Source organism: Hemibagrus wyckioides, linkage group LG15, assembly GCF_019097595.1.
Source record: "Hemibagrus wyckioides isolate EC202008001 linkage group LG15, SWU_Hwy_1.0, whole genome shotgun sequence".
Classification (NCBI taxonomy): Eukaryota; Metazoa; Chordata; class Actinopteri; order Siluriformes; family Bagridae; genus Hemibagrus; species Hemibagrus wyckioides.
In genome coordinates, this window is record NC_080724.1 from 16,475,361 (window position 1) to 16,494,313 (window position 18,953).

At 39.9% G+C, this 18,953-nt stretch overlaps 3 protein-coding genes across 6 annotated transcripts; 2 read left to right on the plus strand and 1 right to left on the minus strand.

Annotated features, from left to right (window-relative positions):
- pgd (phosphogluconate dehydrogenase) lies at positions 1-7,376 on the plus strand. Its single transcript, XM_058409535.1, has 13 exons — positions 1-113; positions 828-903; positions 991-1,170; positions 1,261-1,326; positions 1,410-1,528; positions 1,609-1,678; positions 2,310-2,444; positions 2,619-2,808; positions 4,699-4,829; positions 4,998-5,131; positions 6,128-6,227; positions 6,323-6,445; positions 6,915-7,376. The coding sequence occupies exons 1-13, from the start codon at positions 106-108 to the stop codon at positions 7,032-7,034; spliced, it is 1,452 nt and encodes a 483-aa protein (XP_058265518.1). The 5' UTR covers positions 1-105; the 3' UTR covers positions 7,035-7,376.
- Positions 7,377-10,664: 3,288 nt separating this feature from the next.
- sst6 (somatostatin 6) lies at positions 10,665-12,602 on the plus strand. 2 transcript variants are annotated; one of them, XM_058409539.1, is made up of 3 exons: positions 10,665-11,047; positions 11,322-11,506; positions 12,293-12,602. In XM_058409539.1, exons 2-3 carry the CDS (start codon positions 11,348-11,350, stop codon positions 12,491-12,493), a joined length of 360 nt encoding a protein of 119 aa, XP_058265522.1. In that variant the 5' UTR covers positions 10,665-11,047; positions 11,322-11,347; the 3' UTR covers positions 12,494-12,602. The 2 variants fall into 2 exon arrangements, with proteins under 2 accessions (XP_058265522.1, XP_058265523.1); XM_058409540.1 differs by having other exon boundaries at positions 10,665-11,043.
- Positions 12,603-12,737: 135 nt separating this feature from the next.
- tardbpa (TAR DNA binding protein a) lies at positions 12,738-18,716 on the minus strand. Of its 3 annotated transcripts, XR_009206739.1 has the most exons (7): positions 17,921-18,714; positions 16,627-16,790; positions 16,321-16,461; positions 15,707-15,892; positions 15,538-15,622; positions 14,614-14,760; positions 12,738-13,878 (listed from the first exon to the last, which is right to left on the minus strand). XR_009206739.1 is itself a non-coding variant. In XM_058409538.1 (6 exons), the coding sequence occupies exons 1-6, from the start codon at positions 18,159-18,161 to the stop codon at positions 14,666-14,668; spliced, it is 912 nt and encodes a 303-aa protein (XP_058265521.1). In that variant the 5' UTR covers positions 18,162-18,714; the 3' UTR covers positions 13,959-14,665. The 3 variants fall into 3 exon arrangements, 2 of the variants coding, with proteins under 2 accessions (XP_058265521.1, XP_058265520.1); XM_058409538.1 differs by lacking the exon at positions 12,738-13,878 and having other exon boundaries at positions 13,959-14,760; XM_058409537.1 differs by lacking the exon at positions 12,738-13,878 and having other exon boundaries at positions 13,959-15,622; positions 17,921-18,716.
- Between the last annotated feature and the right edge of the window lie 237 nt (positions 18,717-18,953).

Below are 18,953 nucleotides of genomic sequence, written 5' to 3' on the forward strand. Positions count from 1 at the left end.
CCATTGGGTGACAGGTCTCATAGAAAAAGCAAGGGAATAAGGAAGTGTAGTTGCAGCGAGATCCGTCTAACACAGTGCAGGTTTATAAAGAACTCCTCTTCAGCCATGGCGCAGTAAGTGTCCTTTCTTTATGAGTGTCATTTATCTTTATAAGGTTATACATTTACTTTCGAACTATTCGCCTTGGAATGAATTAAAAATTATAATCGCTAGGCCTTTTAATTTGGTCGGCGTCGATTTCGGTTAAATCCCAAATGTCTCCGTGTTCCCCTTGAGCACTTCATCGTGTATGATATACCCTACCTAGTGCACTATCTATAAAATAAAGGGCTATTTGGGATTAGACGTCTTGAGCATAAGGTCGTCTCTTTTCAACTAAAACACACAGAAAAACTAATCGTCTGACCTTGTTGATTATTTTTTATTTCTTACTAATTTACCGTTAGTGTTAGTTCACTTTATTGTTTCACTTCCTAATGTAAATGAATCTTTTATCATAAATATCTCCCCATCATGGTATAATAGTTTAATATCCTTTATAACAGCTGTCGTCTATAGTTAATACACGTCATAGTAGCTTTGCTTATTATTGATTACATCTAGGATATAATCAGTGTGCAATTAATTGAATTCTGGTATCTATGAATATTAATTCACAATTAAAACACAGCATAATACCATCACAGACCTCCTGTTTAATCCCATTATAAAACCAGTGTTGAATCAGTTTCAGCTCACCAGTTTAACCATTAGGACCCTTGCACTCTCAATAGTTTTATTTTATTCACTTCTTGTTCCCTAATTTTGCTCATTTCCTGATTGCACAGAGCGGATATTGCTCTCATCGGTCTGGCCGTGATGGGACAGAATCTGATCCTGAACATGAACGATCATGGCTTTGTTGTAAGCGAGCATGATTCATGTCTACTCCTTTTTCTTAACATTGTCTCAATTTCCCAGCTTCTTACTGATGTCCTTTCCTTCTTTCAGGTGTGTGCTTATAACAGGACAGTGTCCAAGGTGCATGACTTCTTGCAGAATGAAGCCAAAGGCACTAAAGTGATTGGTGCAGAGTCTCTGCAAGAAATGGTCTCTAAACTGAAGACCCCTCGACGCATCATTCTCCTCGTCAAGGCCGGGCAAGCGGTCGACGATTTCATAGACAAGCTGGTAATGTCATGCTGAATATTGACTTGTTGTCCATCTCAGTGTCTATGCAGTTGTATAACATCACCACACCTTCCACATGCTATTCAACAGGTGCCTCTTTTGGAGTCTGGAGACATCATTATCGATGGGGGCAATTCTGAATACAGGGACACAACAGTAAGTCCAGTACAGTTACACACACGTTCGAGGTTAGTACACATCTCAGAATGTGAAAGACTTATACATGCATCTGTGTGCAGCGTCGGTGTAAGAGCTTAAAGGAGAAAGGCCTGTTGTTTGTGGGCAGTGGCGTGAGTGGAGGAGAGGAGGGGGCACGCTACGGGCCATCACTGATGCCTGGTGGACACAAGGAAGCATGGTGAGAGTTTTATTCTTTCAGCTGTAGAGTCTCAAATGATTTTCCTGTGTTTACTGATGACCGTACTTTCACTTGGACAGGCCACACATAAAGGACATCTTTCAGAGCATTGCTGCTAAAGTGGGCACAGGGGAGCCATGCTGTGACTGGGTGAGTGTCACGATCATAATTATTAACCATCTTACTCGTCCCAGCCTGTTCGGTTATAGGATATAAATAGACATTTATTTATTTTTGTAACGCTGCTTTGTCTAATGTCCATTAGCACTATACACATGAAATGGATTTGAATGTAAAAAGGATCAAATGAAGAGGATCAACATACAATGCCAGAGTGTTATGTGTATGTAATTACATATTGTGGAAATAATAATAATAATTACTACTATTAATTATAATAATAATGGGGCACATTGGCTTAGTGGTTAGCACATTTGCGTCATTTGCCACATTTGCTGTAATTGGGGGTTTGAATCCCTCCTCCACTGCGTGTGTAAGATTGCATGTCTGGGTTCTCCGGGTGCATTTGGGGGTCTCCTCCAGATATTCTTGTTTCCTCCGCCTGTACCAAGACATGCGCTTTAGGCTGATTGGGATCTCTAAATTGTCTGTAGTATGTGTGTGTGAGTGATTGTGTGCTTCAATGGACTAGCACACTGTCCAGGGTGTCCCCTGTCTTGTGCCCTCAGTCTCCTGGGATAGTACAGGATGTACAGGAACTGTATACTGTACAGAATGCCCAGTAATCAGTAACGGGTTTATATTATAATTTGATGCTCAGGTTGGTGATGAGGGAGCAGGACACTTTGTAAAGATGGTCCATAACGGCATCGAGTACGGTGACATGCAACTGATCTGTGAAGCCTACCACCTGATGAAAGACGTGTTGGGTATGGATCACGATGAGATGGGAAAGGTGAGTCACAACCCTCCTTCACCTGTTAATATTATCATCTTACATTTCCTTGTTCCTTTATCTTTTGTCTTTCAAAACAATATGTTTCTTTCATTTTGAAAAAAAAGAAAGAAAAAGAAGACAGACTTCCTCCTTTCAGGCACTGTAAGGCATTAATCACTGCTTTCTCCTCAGGCTTTCGACCAGTGGAATAAAACCGAGCTGGATTCGTTCCTTATTGAAATCACCGCAAACATTCTGAAGTACAAGGACGCCGATGGCACTCCCCTCCTGCCCAAAATCCGAGACAGCGCAGGGCAGAAGGGAACGGGGAAATGGACAGCTATCTCTGCTTTGGAGTACGGCGTTCCTGTCACACTCATCGGTATGTACAGGCATTCGGGTTCGTTTTTGTTTTTTTATGAGACATGACTTTTAACATGGGATTACATACAAGTGTGACTTTGGCCCAAGAATGACCTGACCTATATTTTTCTATTCACTGCTTCTGTCGTGTCTGTGTAATGAATTGACAAGAATTTCAACACATTTCTCTGTACTGTGAAGTGAAATGTGTTTGGGCATCCCAGCTGGCTGCATTTACACTTCCATTACGAGGGACAAACAGGCTTCCCATTATTTCCTCATGTCCATGGTAATTGTACATAGACTGCAGGAGACTCTGTATTTGTTTTTCTTTTACTTGTTCACATTTTCAGCAGATTCTGTTTCCCCGATCTGTTTTATTTAGGATGTCGGATGTTGATAAAGGAAGGTTTTTATCACTATGCAGCTTGTTTGGTGTTGAACAAGGCCAGCAACTAATGATGAGCTAATAATAAGCCGTTTCCTCTGATTCTTTTCATTCCCAGTCAAGCTATAAAACCATGAATGAATCTACAGTACGCAGTAGTGCGTTTAGAATAGAAGGATTGAAAGCTTCGATACCGTGCCGAACTGAAGGAGAAACACTTGGACACAGGAATTCGAGTAGGAAACAAAAGGCTGTTTTCAGCCTATCAGAGGTCAAATGTGGGGAAACGAGAAATCGGGAACGGTTTCACAATCAGCTCGGTGTTTAGCTCATGATGACATGCAGATTTTCCTTTCCCCATCCACCTGCTTTAAACCCGTCGTCAGTGTAACCTTACTAATCCTACATCGTCATGCTTACACAACTGTGTGCTGCTGTGACTGGGAATGTTTGTTAATGTGGCAAACCCTGCTTTCACAAAAGCAGACCTGATTAATCATTGCCATTCTTATGCGTACAGACACAATGACTAGGTTTTTGAGGCAGGGCAGCTGCCTGTATCGGATCATTTTCTGTGTCTTGGCGCTTCATCAGAATAGGCACCTGACATGCCAAAATATTGTTTTTTTTTATATTTACAAAGTATATTAGCTTCAGGTTTATTGTCACGTGCATAAAGAGTGCTGCATTTTTGTGTTACACTCCTATCCAGACCAGAAATTTATTCTTACGACATAGCTCAATAATAGCAATAGTGTCATAGTGGAAGATATTGCACATACAGCACTCTAAATTATTAATGTATTCTAGCAAGTAAAATATTGTTTCTTATTCTATGCAGTGAAAAGTGAGGTAGTGGGAGATATTGTGAATACAGTACAAGGACAGTCTATCAGTCCTATCCTTCAGTCAGAGTCCAGTGTAAGTGGAAGGGATAGATGATACTGCAGTGCATGGGTGATGAGTGTGGCTTGTGCTTGTGGTGTTAGAGTTTATATCATAAGTACTGTACTTTATTATAATGTATTATATTTTAGAATTGGTGCTGTCAAGAAAAAGGGTGTCATTGCATGAGTCTGTATCAGTGTGTGTCAGTGTGTGTGTGTGTGTGTGTGTGTGTGTGTGTGTGTGTGTCAGTGCGCCAGTATGTGTCAGTGTGGATAAGACTGCGTCTGTGTGTGTGTGTGTGTGAGTTAGCAAGCAAACATGCAAGCGTGTGTGTGTGTGCATGTGTTGCTTCCCATCCAGGGTGTATTCTTGTATTGCTCTCTGTATTTCTGGTATAGGCTCAAAATTCACAGTGACTGATCAGTGTAAAGTGGTTACTGATGATGAATAAATGAATAATGTTTTCTTTCAGTATACCTTACTTTAGTCCCGTCAGGTCACTGATGTATTTTCTTGTTTATTAGTACAAATCAGTAGCGTGTATTACAGTTCAATTGTGTTTTGTGTGGTTTAGAATTGAGCAGCTGCTGTCTGATTTCTAAAAGATGCTTGTCTGTGGTTTCTGTCCCACAGGAGAAGCTGTCTTTGCCAGATGTCTTTCTGCTCTGAAGGATGAGAGAGTCGTTGCCAGTAAGAGCCTCACAGGACCCAAGGGGGCTAAATATTCTGGGGACAAGACTCAGTTTCTTGAAGATATTAGAAAGGTCAGTGAAGAACATGGGTCTTTATTTTATGATTTCTGAACAACAAAATGAAACATTTGACTGTTTTATATATATATTTGTTGTTTATTGTAATCATATAAAAGCTTAATGACTTCAGACACTCTGGACTTTCATCATTATAATGTTCTCTAATCATTTCCTTTCCAGGCTCTGTACGCCTCCAAGATCATTTCCTACGCTCAGGGCTTCATGCTCCTGCGGCAGGCAGCTAAAGAGTTCGGCTGGTCTCTTAATTACGGAGGGATCGCTCTGATGTGGCGAGGTGGCTGCATCATTCGGAGGTGAGCTCCGTCTTTCTCAGATACACGGTCAGAAAATAAAGAGCGTGTAACCTTAGACCTCAGAGCACACTGAGCCTGTTTGCTGAGACACAATGCAGTGCAATGATACTGCACCTCAGTGTCACCAGCCAATGTTGCAACAGTGAAATAACCCATGAGGAAGCAGAGGTAGTGTTTCAGTTCAGTGAAATACACTGCATATTATCTGATGAAGTAACATTAGCCAAGGCTGTGCTGGGAAAGCTATTAAACAGTTACAGGAAAAACTAATAAAGAAAAATGTTCTTCACAGTACAAGAATGTAGCTGGAGAGGAAATAAAATAAAACACTAAAGTTGATATGTGGTTCATGTGTAATAATGAATATATAAAGCATAAAACCATGACATTTTTCCAGATTATTAATATTATTATTGCTATTTTTATTTATTTATTTATTTATTTATTTATTTATTTATTTATTTATTTATTTATTTATTATTTTGCTCTCAAAAACTTATTTTAAATCATTTTTAAAGGTTTATTTAGCTTCTTTTTTCAATACAGTTCTGTCCTTTCATTAATTTTATTTCTACCTTTTTCTTATTTATGCTTTTTATGCAGAATTTTTGTGATTAGTTATTTAAAGTTATAAAACCATGAGCCTGCAGTCACGCTGACCTGCTTTCAAAGTGCTGTCCCGAGGGAAACGAGCTATAGTTAGAGTACGTAGAGTTTTGTGTTTGAGGAGTAACCGAAGAGGGATACAAGTTCTTCTGAACTGACGGAACTGCATTAGATGCAGATTTCAGATTTTCTTTTAGTCCTTTTAGTGTAAAAGCAACACCAGAAAAACAGAGGAAGAAAACTATTTCAATGTTATGGCTCATTTACTCTCAGGCACAGTGAGGCAGTGTGTATTTTTATGCTGTCTCATTAAGCAGACACATTTCAATTTACTCCAGTGCAGCTTGTCTGGACGATGTGGTGTAATCATGCTTCTTTTCATGTGTTTAGCGTGTTCTTGGGGAAAATAAAGGAAGCTTTTGACCGGAATACAGAGCTGCAGAATCTGCTGCTAGACAGCTTCTTCAGTAAGGCTGTACAGGATTGTCAGGTACAGAACATCCAGCTAGTCTGAACTGAGAGGTTTAAACAGAAAACTCTTTAAACTATACTTTATACAACGGCTGTCTCTCTCCTGTGCTGTAGGACTCATGGAGGCGAGTTGTGAGTACAGGAGTTCAGCTAGGGATCCCTATGCCTTCCTTTACCACTGCACTGTCCTTCTACGATGGTTACAGACACGCCATGCTCCCTGCTAACCTGCTGCAGGTAAGGCTTCATGTTGGTAGAGCCCATTTTACACACTGCTGTAACTTTAATGGGTCCAGCAAGGCACCAGAGCGCCTATATAACAACAATACTATGCATTTATAACATCATTTATTGGTTATTTTCATCCTCTGTCTAATCGAAAAGAAGTTTATTGGTTTCAACATCCAGATATCCGTCCACTAACTTTGCTTAATTTTTGTTATCTTTTGTTTATCTGAGGATTTCGCAGAACATTTTACTAGAATATTTATTGGTACATCTGCATAGGTCAAAGGCTTAACATCGTCTTTGAGTCTTTCTTTTCTTAACATACTCACTCTTTTCCCTAATTTTCACATGACCATACTAGATTCATTTGTTTCTTTTGCTGTCTTTTAAAAACATTGAAGTGAAACCCTAGCTCCATGACTAGGATAAATCGGTATGCCAACACAGTAACCCTCAGTAATATCACTGTACGTTTCAGGCTCAGAGAGACTACTTTGGTGCCCACACATATGAGCTGCTCTCAAATCCTGGCCAGTTCGTCCACACCAACTGGACAGGCCACGGTGGGAACGTATCCTCTACATCTTACAACGCCTAGACTCAGAAATCCTGTCCAGTGAAGAGCAGAGAAACCATTTGAGATCAAGACCAGGGACCATCTGACCAAGACACACTCTTCATGCACTTCTCTTCTAAAATACCGCCCTATTTCAAGATTACTGAAGGCTTTTATGATGCTTTGAATTAACCTAGAGATCTATTTATGATGGAATATGATGATATAGTTTGTACACTGTTTCAGTAGGAGACACCTTAGACATGAGAGTGGTGTTGATGAGACCTTGCTTACAGTAGATCAGAGCTCAGTGTTAAACCTGCGTTACAGTTTATTACTGCAGTGTATTAGGCTAAATAAAAACTTCCATCCCTTTTTAATGAATCTGTCCTCTTTATTGACTTGCTGTCCACTCTGAACCAGATTTACTGCCATTTTAATGTTTTCGAAATGTTCCATTTACACTGCTAGTTAACTGTAAGCCCTAGAGAGACTTCTTGTCCTTTCTCTTTAGAAGACTCGAGTGTTTATGTATAATTACTTTAGAGCAAGAATTCTCACACTATTATTGTTGTTTTCACATACAGTGGGGTCTTAAAGTCTGAGACCATGTTAAAAAATCTGGGATTTGTTTCCATTTAAAATATCCAATAAGCAAATTTTAATATTCTGTAGTGATCATTTATCTAAATGAAGGCAATGTGTAATATTGAACTGTTTTTAATCTTAAGATTTTGCACAAGCTTGTGAGACTTTGAATGCACGCTGACATTAAAGCAAAAAGGGGACAAATCAAATACTAAGAAACTGAAATTCATGTAAATATTTCTGCATTTCACTCACGTTATCAATAATATAATTTGTAATCGAAACCGTTCTATTAAATTAGAAAATAATGCAAAATAGAAGCATTTCCAGCATTAGCGATATTAGACTTTTGGACTCTACTGTACCTCATCCAGCTGAATGATGTGATTAGCTAAGAGTGTAATTAAACACCTTGCCCCACTGTTTATTTTGGATGGCTATGTTGGCCCAGCCTACACACTGCTAGCTCAACATTGGCAAAGGAAAACTTTTCATAACAATAATTGAAAGTTTATCAGTCCCTCTGGACCAACATTTACCCAATGGACAAAATAATGGTTACCCAGCAAAATTCTGTCAGTTTCTGACAGAAATTCTGACAGAAATTTCTGCCTTCAAATTCTGTCAATCCCAGGTCCACCAAGCTGCCACTGCTGGACCTCTGAGCAAGGCCCCCTTAATCCTCTATTGCTCAGTTGTATAAAATGAGCTACAAATATAAGTGGCTATGGATAAGGGTGTCTGCTAAATGACAGGAGATAAATGTACTGGAGACATCACTGTGAGATGTGGTGTATGTAGTATGCAGATACTTTACTCAAGAAAATGTACTCATGAAAATGCAGTATCAAATTAAACCCTTCAAATTCTCCACTCACGTTAAAGCAGAAAAGTATGAACTATTAAATTTACTTGAAGTAAAAACAGAAAAAAATGTTAGCTGTGACAAAACAAACTACTGTAATAAAAAGATTGTTGGGTCTCTGAATGTCTATTTCTAACATTAGTAAGCTAAACGTTTCTTTTGAAATGCTGGATTTAAAAAAAACAATTCAAAACAATATTACTTTACACTATATTGGCAAAAGTTTTGGAACATCTGCCTTTTGCACGTCATGCCATTCTTAATCCGTAGGGTGTAATTTGGAGTTGACCCCGCCCCTTTGCAGCTATAACAGCTTCAACTCTTCTGGGAAGGCTTTCCACAAGGTTTAGGAGTGTGTTTATGGGAATTTTTGACCATTCCTCTTGAAGCGCATTTGTGAGGTCAGGCACTGATGTTGGAGGAGAAGGTCTGGCTCACAGTGTCCACTCAAATTCATCCCAAAGGTGTTCTATTGGGTTGAGTTCAGGACAGTCAAGTTCTTCTACAGCAAACTCACTCATCCATGTCTCTATGGACCTTGCTTTGTGCACTGGTGTGCAGTCATGTTGGAAGAGAAATTGACTGGAACACCTGAATTCAATGATTTGGAGGGGTGTCCCAAAACCTTTGGCAACATAGTGTATTTCTTGCTTTTGTTCGCTTGTTACAGTACATGCAATAGGATTTTTTTTTCCAGCAGAGGGCACTAGTGTCTTATTCGCAAGAAGATCGGGATTTATTTTTACCACACAAAACAATATTAAAACATTTTTGAAATGCGACTTAACATAAAATATTACATAATGAATTATCAGAGTTTCTAATAAGGCAACTAACCAACTATCTGCGTCACTATTTGAAGACGACGTTGAACATTTGATTCAATTCACCTGTTAGCCAAAACCCACTGACCACTATGTTCTATTTTATTAAATGTCACCTGCCTTCATATCTTACTGCCCAGTCGTGCGGGACACCTCCAGATGTGGCTTTTTATGGTCAGTGCATCCCCTTGAATCCCGACCCAGCTTGAGCCTGTAACAGCAGTCTGTGCAGAAATTCAATGTTTATGTTCACATTTGATATCAATGCACCATCATTTTTTTTAATGAAATGAAAAACATGGTTATATTATTGTTATTATTATTATATATTAACAAACTTTTTTTTTTAGACTAGTAGTCCACTGATTTTTTGGCCATAGAAGCCTCAGCTTTTCCAAGGGACATAAATTGGTAATGAATAAGTACATACAGGAATTATATAGTGCATTTCTCAGTTATGTTACACTATATACCCAAATTCTGTGGACACCTCACCGTAACACCTGTATGTAGGTCATCGCCAAACTGCTGCAACAAAGATTGAAGCACATAATTGTATAGGATGCTGTAACGTTAAGATTTTACCTTAGAACTAAGGGGCCCAGACCCTGTTACAGCATGATGATGTCCCTGTGCACAAAACGATCTCCATGAAGGTCTGGAGCTCCTTCTAAGTGCATGCACCTTCTTGGTGCATGGCCTCACCTCGCCTCGTGTGGCGGAATGAGCACAATTTCCCAAGGTCGCAGTCCAAAATCTAATGGAAAGTCTTCCACCTTTGGCCATATATTGTGTATGAATAGACTTTGCATCCAAATCTCAATTCTAAAGTCATCAGTTGTTTTAACTATGGACCTGCTACAGTTAGCATACAGGTAACATATAACTCTTTCTGTTTTGTCTCTGAAGGTAGAACAGGTGTGAGGTAGTAAATAAAAGCCTTTGTATAGTGCCCTTTGTTCCAGGGTCACTTGAATACTCATCCATTTCACCTGTTTAGCCATTGAAATTGCTAGATTTGAAGACTTATATCTTTGAAGATGTAGTAGACATGGTTTTCATCTTGATAGCAACATACTATGTCTTATTTTTAACTACATGGCTAGTAAACAGTACCAGTAGCATGTATGTGTGATCACTGTACCAGCTGCCGGGTGTTTTTTCTCCTGGCCTGTTTCTTGATGGGCATAATACCATTTAATTACGCAATCTGCACAATGGTGCTACTGAATGCAGAAAATACGAATCATAAATCAACTGAGTCATTTTGATAGAAGTCTATAATGAGACATGCGTACCCTAGACATCTTTACTCATTACCAGTGAACTTTCCGTGACAAGAGCCTTGCGCCAATTGGCGCTCCATTGAAGTGATGACAGCAGTAAGAGCTTCATCCTATTTAGCAGTACCTTGTCAGATCCTGGGTTGATAAGACACTTCCTATTCTAGTCATATTAACTAGTACTTGTGCTCATGACTCATTGAAAATACATCTCAAACCCTCTCAAGGACCAAAGCCAAATTTCTCTTGAGTGCTAATGCAGGACGCAGGACACAGTAGACAGCAGCACTCAGATGAAAGTGTGTAAGAGCTGCTGAATCATCACGGCATGCTCCAACCTCTGCCAGCACAGTAAGTGGACACCGTCTCCTCTACCCTGATGATCAATTATGCAGAGACCGGACTGCAGAAGAGGCACATTCGCGAACAAACAATGAAGTCTGATGTGCTTTGTTTTGCAGCAGATCTTCATCTCCTTTACGACCTGTGTTGTGTGTATGTATACTATCTTGAAAGCATGCTTTCTATTACAGTGCATGTATCCTTGCAGTGCATTCTGTTCGGTTAGTGAGAGAGCATCCTAGAACTGATAAAACACTGATTGTGCGATCCTCTGAAATCAGCCTTATTAGAATGCAGCTGCTTTCTAATTATTAAGCATAATATAATTATTAAATACGGGTTCTCTAACAGAAATTCTTAATTTATATATTGTTTTGTTGAGCTAATTGAAAACCTCTTCATTTATTCTTTTAATGAACTGCGTCAGTGGCTCTTGTGAGTGCTTTATAAAGCATGGCACTGGGTGGCAGAATGAATCTTTACCAGGCAGTAGACAGTCCCACGTTCATAATGAGAGTGCTGCTGAGCCTGGTCCCTCTGCTGCTCGTCGCATGGAGCGTAAACAACACTGAAGCATTGCCTGTACAGGGCAAACTGACAAACAGCAACGAGGTGAGTCCATATTTCATGTATTTCATTAATATTGCAGCATGTGACTAATACAGAAGTTTCATTCATGATTGTTAAAGTTACAGTGCTGAAAGGTTTGTAACTTTTTAATGGTTTTTAATAAAGTCCCCCTAAACCTAACAGCTCGGGGGTCCATGAGACATTCATGAGTTTAGGTTACTCTCTGCATGGCGCATGCTTGCCCCGTGTCTGTGAGCCTTCTCTAGGTTGTCCGCATTCGTCCCACTGCTACAGGCTACACTAGAGCCCGTAGGTATGAATGTGTGTGTGTGTGTGTGTGTGTGTGTGTGCGCATGGGTGTCCCATCCAGGGTGTATTCCTGCCTTATGCTGAGGATAGACACTTAAGGATAACATTCCCAGGATAGGCTCCAGGTCCATCATGAGCCTGAATGGGATAAAGTACTAGTAAATGTATTATGCTTTTAAATGTCGCAAATACTACACAAGATTTCCAACAATCCTAATTTAAGACATTTATTTGGTTCAATCGAAAGTATCTAAATCTCTAGTCTCACTTCATAAACCTTCCTAACCTAAAAAACTAAACACTCTATATAGGTAACGTGACTGTTTTATGTCTACTACTTGTTATCTCTCTCTCTCTTGGAACAAGGACAGTCGTAAAAAGCATTTCACTACTTACCGTGTATGAGACAAATAAAATTAATTGGAAAATGACCCGAAAGACTGAAATCCTTCACTTCGCATTACTTTAGTAGATTACTTGGTACAGCCACGTATAATAAATGTAACATTTCTCACCTAGGTGCTGACAAAAGAGCAGAAGGACTTCATGACAAAGGTTTTGGCAATCCTTGCTGAATTTAACGTGACCATCAAAGACCTGGAAAACATGGACCCTGAGCAGCGGAGTAAACTGACCGAGAGAGTTGTTCTCGGTCTGCCACCTGCACGAGAGAAATCCCAGTGCAAGAACTTCTTCTGGAAGACTTTCTCTGCATGTTAAACTTGCATGTATATAAGGGACCAAAATGACCCTACATCTTACAAATTACAAAACTAATGAACAGCTGAATACTACAAGTACTAAGTATTAATAAAAACATCAGCAATTATGTCTGGTTTTGTGAGGTTTTTGATGACCCTATAGCTGAGGCAAGTAGATTACATTTAAAAATTATAAACTTTAGGAATACTAACATAGATTAATACTTTTAAGTTTTTACTGTAATAACAGACAGTACTTAAAATCACATGCATCAGTTAGTTGGCCATTTTGGCCTTTTATTTGGCCAAAAATGCATTGTCAATTACCAACATCGTTAAAATAGTGACTGGCAATGTCACACCATTTTCTATATTACTAACATTAACAGCCTTTAAAATCATGATAAAAAATAAACAACGTTCCCAGGATACGCTCCAGGTCCATCATGACCCTGAACTGGATAAAGTACTAGTAAATGTTTAAAACGTATTATGCTGTTATGTGTATTATGCTTCGCAAATACTAAACATGATTCCAAACAATCCTAATTTAAGACATTTATTTGGCTCAATCAAAAGTATTCCAGTCATCTATATCTCTCGGTCTCACTTCATAAACCTTCCTAACCTAAAAAACCAAACACTCTATATAGGTAAAACATTTGTTTGCAAAATGTGATTTATTTTACACATTAAATAACTAAAATCAAACTTGTAGAAAACTGGATAGAATCTTAAAATACAGTATTAAAGATTTGTATGAGTCTGTTTATTGAAAATTACCAGAAATTCACACCAATCACTGCCAAATCCCCATTACAGTCCAAATATTTCACACAGGCCCCAGGGATCTTTACAACTCACTCATGACAAACAATAAAACTTACAGGCTTCTGATCTGGGGGGGGGAAAGAGGAGAGGGGAGAGACTGTCTTTCCCACTTTTAGAAATATCAGGCCACTTAAAAATTACAACGGATGAACCTTCCATTGGTGACAGCTTTAAAACAAACAAAACAAAAAAAAAATTAAAAATAAACCTAATAACAATTGAACAATGAGTCACTTACAAAATAAACAGTATGAGCGTCACTGGAAACGGGACTGACGGGCTCAGGCATTGTTCCGTGACGATATTCTTTACCCCTTTATTTTCAATTGGGTTTCTTTTCCTATGTGCTCCAGCCAATTTGAAATAGTCCATTTAAATTTCAATTGAGATTCCAGGGATCCTGTTACAGTGAAGTGAAGAAGTCCCTTTTCAGGTCTAAGGCAATCAGCAGCATGTCCACAGTTGGATTGTGTTGGAGCCGCCAACACTACACCAACTCCAGTCTTCAGCTTCCCCAAAACTGACTTCACTCTGGGATCTGATGTAAACCTGGGCCAGCGGAGTCCAAGGTCCCTATACATGCGAATTAAATAAGTTTTTGCAATTCAATTAATTTTTTTGTAGCAATCAAAAATAAGCCACTGTCAAATACCTAGTCAAATTAGTTTTATTTGAGAGTTCCCTTTGATTCACAAAACATAAGATGGCATTCAAAGCACTTCAACAAATGCAACTTTTCTTTAGGGATTCTTCAACTTTCACCGCCACATCACCCCTCGAGACACTCGCTGGCACACACCCCCACACAACCAGTGCTTTCTCACAGACACCACCACTTCACATTTTCACACTTGGAGGTCAGTAACAGGGAGGAGATAGAACACACACACCATACAAGCATTCACGACGGATAATATACAAATACTTAGATTGCTAGACATTCCGATACATACATACATATATTTCCTGTAACTATATAAGCTTGGTTATATGAGGAAAAAGAAGGAAAGAAAGGAGATAGATCAAAAAAGGGAGTAAGAATAATTAATGTCCATCTGATAATGTGACAGAAAACATGCTGCTGCTGTTCACACTCGCTCACACAGGTTCTTCTCACATCTTGCAGTCATCTTGTTTTTTTTTTTTTTAATCGCACAAACAGCTCACGTTCGCTCTCTCTCAGTCTGTTCGCTCATTCAGTCTCTCACTCTTGGCCCACCAACAATCCATCACCATCTCACTCGCTCTCAAAGCGATACATATTGGACAGATTTATCCATGAAAAGGGGAGAAAAAGACAACACCCACCGTCTAACACAGTAAATGAAGAGTGAAGCTGTGTTCTTTGATGGCAAAGCATTTACACATGGGAAGAAGGGTACTGATACTGAGATCGCTCGAACATTGCGGCCAACGAAGCGCTTCTTCCAGGGAAATGGGAAAAGAGGTGGTGAACTGTAGAAGAGATTTATCAAGGCTTGACCATAAACTCTAAACAAAAAATGCAAACAACTCCACACAATACAACTCAAATGAGATTCACAACAAAGCATGTCTAAGCACAGTTCAATAAACAATGAAATGCAATGAATTGTTAGATTTTAACCAAAATCAATGAAAACAAATTAATTGGGGTTTTTTATGTAGTGTTCATACCACTCTTACAATTTAACCAAATCAATTTTATAAAGATTTTTTTCAAGTATCTTTTAAACAAAACATCTTTTAAACAAAACTCAGAAGCAAATTTTTTCTAAATACAAGAAAAATAAAATCTGCCTGCAAACTCATCTCAATGTACTTACCTAATTTAGAAATAAGGACACTGCAAAAACAAAGTAACTCTCTACATTCCCCAACTAGACTTTGTCTCCATACTGGAGCCAAAGCCAGAGCCAAAGCCACCGCTGGAGGCCGTGTTATTGGCTCCCCACCCGAGACTAGCTGAGCCGGCGGCATTATAATTGCCGCCGGCCGCACTATAGCCCTGACCCTGATCTCTGTTACCTGCCGTTTGGCCGGGTGCTGTGGTGCCAGAGGCGGCTGTCTGACTCTGCTGATTGGCCAGCATACCCATCATTCCCCAACTACTCTGGAGGGCTGCCTGGGCTGCAGCCATCATGGCTGGGTTTAAGCTAAGAGCCCCAAAATTCACACTGCTGTTATGACTGCGACTACCACCAAAGCCCTGCCCAAACCCCCCAAAACGAGCACGATCCAACATGTGCCTACTATTATTGTGCTTAGGCTCTGCGTTAGAGATGTGTACGCTGGTGCCCTTGATGATCAGGTCCTCACCACACAGAGACTGGGCAACCTGGAGAACAAAATTACTAAGTTACAACAAGTGTCACCTAAGCTAACAGCAGATTCAATTCTAGGCACACTGTAGGAAACCAACCTGGTCATCAGCAAAAGTGACAAAGGCGAATGCTCGGAAAGGCTTAGGAATGAAGACATCGGTGACTTCACCGTACTGCATAAAGAACTGCCTGAGGTCATCGGCAGTCATGTCCTCAGTACAACGGCCCACAAACACTTTCCTACTGCGCATAGGCTCGTCTAGCCCAGCTTGTTCCATGAAATACTAGGTTGATAATTAGGAAACAATCACAATCATGACCGTGACGGCATAATACATTATAAGGCTCAGGATAACGCATGCGTATAAGACAGGAGTGTCCAATCTTTTTCGAAAAGGGCCAGCATGCAGGTTTTTGTTCCAACCAACCAGAAGCCACACCTGAGTCCAATGAAAGCCAAGATAAACTGATTAAACAGGTGAAATCAAGTGTGGCTCCTACTTGATTGGAACAAAAAACTGTACCCACACTGACCCTTTGCGGATAAGATTGGACACCTCTGGACTAAGGTATTTATGTAAAAAAACAAAACAAAAACAAAAAAACCCAGACCCTTCACATCTAGGGTTACATCATACTACTCAGGTCATGTACATTGCATCCTGTGTGTATAAATATTTATTTAAATGATTAAACAAGAGAGAAGTTATACCTTTGAGTTGGGGAGCTTGCAGTCACACCATCTCCCATCTATCATATGCCGCTGGGACATCACTTTAATCTGTGTCTCATAGTCTGTAAACCTTACGAAACCAAACCCTTTAGAATTTCCTGTTTTTGCATCTCTTTTAACCTGTCAAAGACAGAAATCACTCAATACATACGGCACTCATGAAGGCCTTAAAGGTTAGTCGATGTGTTGAACTGCACATTTCAAGACGCATGTGAAATGCCGGGAGTCTAAACTAAAGCATAACCCACTTTCTCCAAATTGAAGAAGAAACACTTTGTTACGAACCTGTACCATTATCACCTCTCCAAATGTGCTGAAATAGTCTTTCAGGTCTTGTTCAGATGTTTTCCATGGTAAGCCAAGAACAATAAGGTCTGAAGTTTTCTGAATGCCCCTCTTAATTTTCACAGCAGAAGCAGCATCCATTTCATCCATCTTTCTTTTATTGTCTAAAAAAATTAAACAAAACCAGGTTAAGACAATACTAAAATAACGACATACATACATGTGGTCAGTTTAATGGACTCAAACGCTGTTCATATTATCACACACTTACCACATAGGTGTACCTTACAGGGATAAAATAAACAGTTTGTCATCACCATTCTACCGTCCAGAAATGGAAAGGATCACAACAGGACCAACACTGATCAAATGCTATTCAAACGATGGGCCATTCTTAGCACAGAAGAGACATGGACACAGCAGTGGCTTGGTAATGCGTGTGGTGCCGCATCTAATGAAGTAGTCAGTGGTGTCGTTACGGTTTCATAGGTTGTCACGATGTATAAATACACTCACTGTACCTCAAAATCACGATTAAAATACATGTTGTTATTCTTTGGCCTTGTGCAGCTGCACAATTGATGCTATATAAAATGCATTTATATAAAATAGCTCTCAAGGTTTTTCTAAGAAAGAACAATTAGAGACATTTGTACAAAGACTTTGTAATAATCACTGCTTTAACTTTCCCCACCATCTTGTGTGTTTATGGTTGAATAATACAGTGATATTTTTAGACCAAGTTATCATACTGTGAAAAGCTCAAACTGCAATACCCCTAGTGGTCAGTAATAAAATAAAAGGCCAATACTGCTGCTGTGCCCAGGAAACACCCAGCAGGATGCCATTTTCATGACTGATGGTTCACCACGCAAGTCTGGTCAGTGGTGGTCCTAAGGTGATGCTTTTCCAATGCTGAATAGGATAGAGAAGATCAGATAAATCGGGCATTTGACACAATGGAAACAGGCTGGTTTTGTGCTAAGTGAACTTATATGGTGTCTGTAGGTCACAGATTCCCAGCCCTGATCCTGGAGTAGCACATGTTCTGCACATTTAATGTTTCCCTTGCTCCAATACACTTGACTGCTAATTAACAACCTTTCCTAAGTTGAAGGGGAAATGGAAACCACTATAATGCACAAGACAAAGGGGACTCCAAAACCATGGCCGGGAACGTGGGGTGAATTAGAAGAACAATGCGTGGACATGTGCAAGCCATGAAGAACCGCCTGCATCCACAAACCAGCAACAAATGCACACGTTTTATTTCATGGTGCGTTTTACAGATTACCTTTTGGGTAGTTGACTACATACACCAGATTGCCCCAGTCGGCCTCTGGTGCATGCAGCACGCCTTCCACTAAGCGCACTCCCCGCATGCACTGAGACACCGGGCTCCGGTAACGCAGGCCGCACGCGCCTGGAAACTGCGCTGCCACGCTGGACAGCAGTACTGTCCCGTCCTCCTCTGAAGGAATTTCCATTGGCTCTTCGTTTTCATCCTCGGCCACACGAATATAACACGTCTCCATTATTTAATGCGGAATCGCGGTGGTCGCTAGCTAGTACTAGACGTTTAGAGTAGGCGGGCGCTTTGTGTGCTAGCCAGCTAATGCGTTAGCCACCAGGGTAAATAATTTAGTTAGCTAGCCTAGCTAGCTTTACGGAGGGACGTTGCAAACACCGTGCCTATTCAAACTCGGATATAAACAATGCACAAGGTAGTATGAGTTATCTAACAAAGTAGTATCACAGATAATATAACAAATATCAGTTAAACGGCTTTACACTTATATTCCCATAAATCACCGCTGCTAACTATCGTCCATGAAGGATGAAAGAGGGCCCCAAGCTCGCGCAATGAATGGTAGAAAGGGTTTTCGCGCTCTGCCTCTTTCCCCCCGTCTAGCTTGTATTATTTTCAGGGTTGTCGCGGCGCAAAATTGAAGTTCGTTAAATAAAGGATCTGTGATGTAGAATTAAATTCCCGGGAGCAAATGTATTTTTGCACAAAAATAGAACAAATATCCCGGTCTATTTTTCTAACCTCAAACTTCTATCAAAATGGCCGCTCGAACAGAATCGTCGAAGAAAGTGCGTCACCGTCTGGACGGCACCATCACGGCGTAGAAAGGGAGGGGTAGACGTTACAACTTTTGTAAATTATTTTGCAACAAACGTGGGTTATTTCAGTCCTTGAATGGATAGTTTGCGATGTATGTTTTTGGTATTTATTCAATATTCGTATATTAAGTCTTTTATTCTAGAAAATCAATTTGAAATTTTGAACGAGTTGTTTAGCTCTTCCCCATTGTTGTATGACG

Excerpts from the sequence above, each read along its gene's own strand:
- pgd (XM_058409535.1), top strand. Across the intron at positions 4,830-4,997 it reads TTCTTGAAGATATTAGAAAG|GCTCTGTACGCCTCCAAGAT; the intron begins GTCAGTGAAGAA and ends TTTCCTTTCCAG. Across the intron at positions 6,228-6,322 it reads AGGCTGTACAGGATTGTCAG|GACTCATGGAGGCGAGTTGT; the intron begins GTACAGAACATC and ends CCTGTGCTGTAG.
- sst6 (XM_058409539.1), top strand. The coding sequence starts at position 11,348 with ATGGCACTGGGTGGCAGAATGAATCTTTACCAGGCAGTAGACAGTCCC. Across the intron at positions 11,507-12,292 it reads AACTGACAAACAGCAACGAG|GTGCTGACAAAAGAGCAGAA; the intron begins GTGAGTCCATAT and ends TTTCTCACCTAG.
- tardbpa (XM_058409537.1), bottom strand. The coding sequence starts at position 18,161 with ATGGAGACGTGTTATATTCGTGTGGCCGAGGATGAAAACGAAGAGCCA. Across the intron at positions 16,791-17,920 it reads TGTAGTCAACTACCCAAAAG|ACAATAAAAGAAAGATGGAT; the intron begins GTAATCTGTAAA and ends TAATTTTTTTAG. Across the intron at positions 15,623-15,706 it reads TCACTTTTGCTGATGACCAG|GTTGCCCAGTCTCTGTGTGG; the intron begins GTTGGTTTCCTA and ends TTTGTTCTCCAG.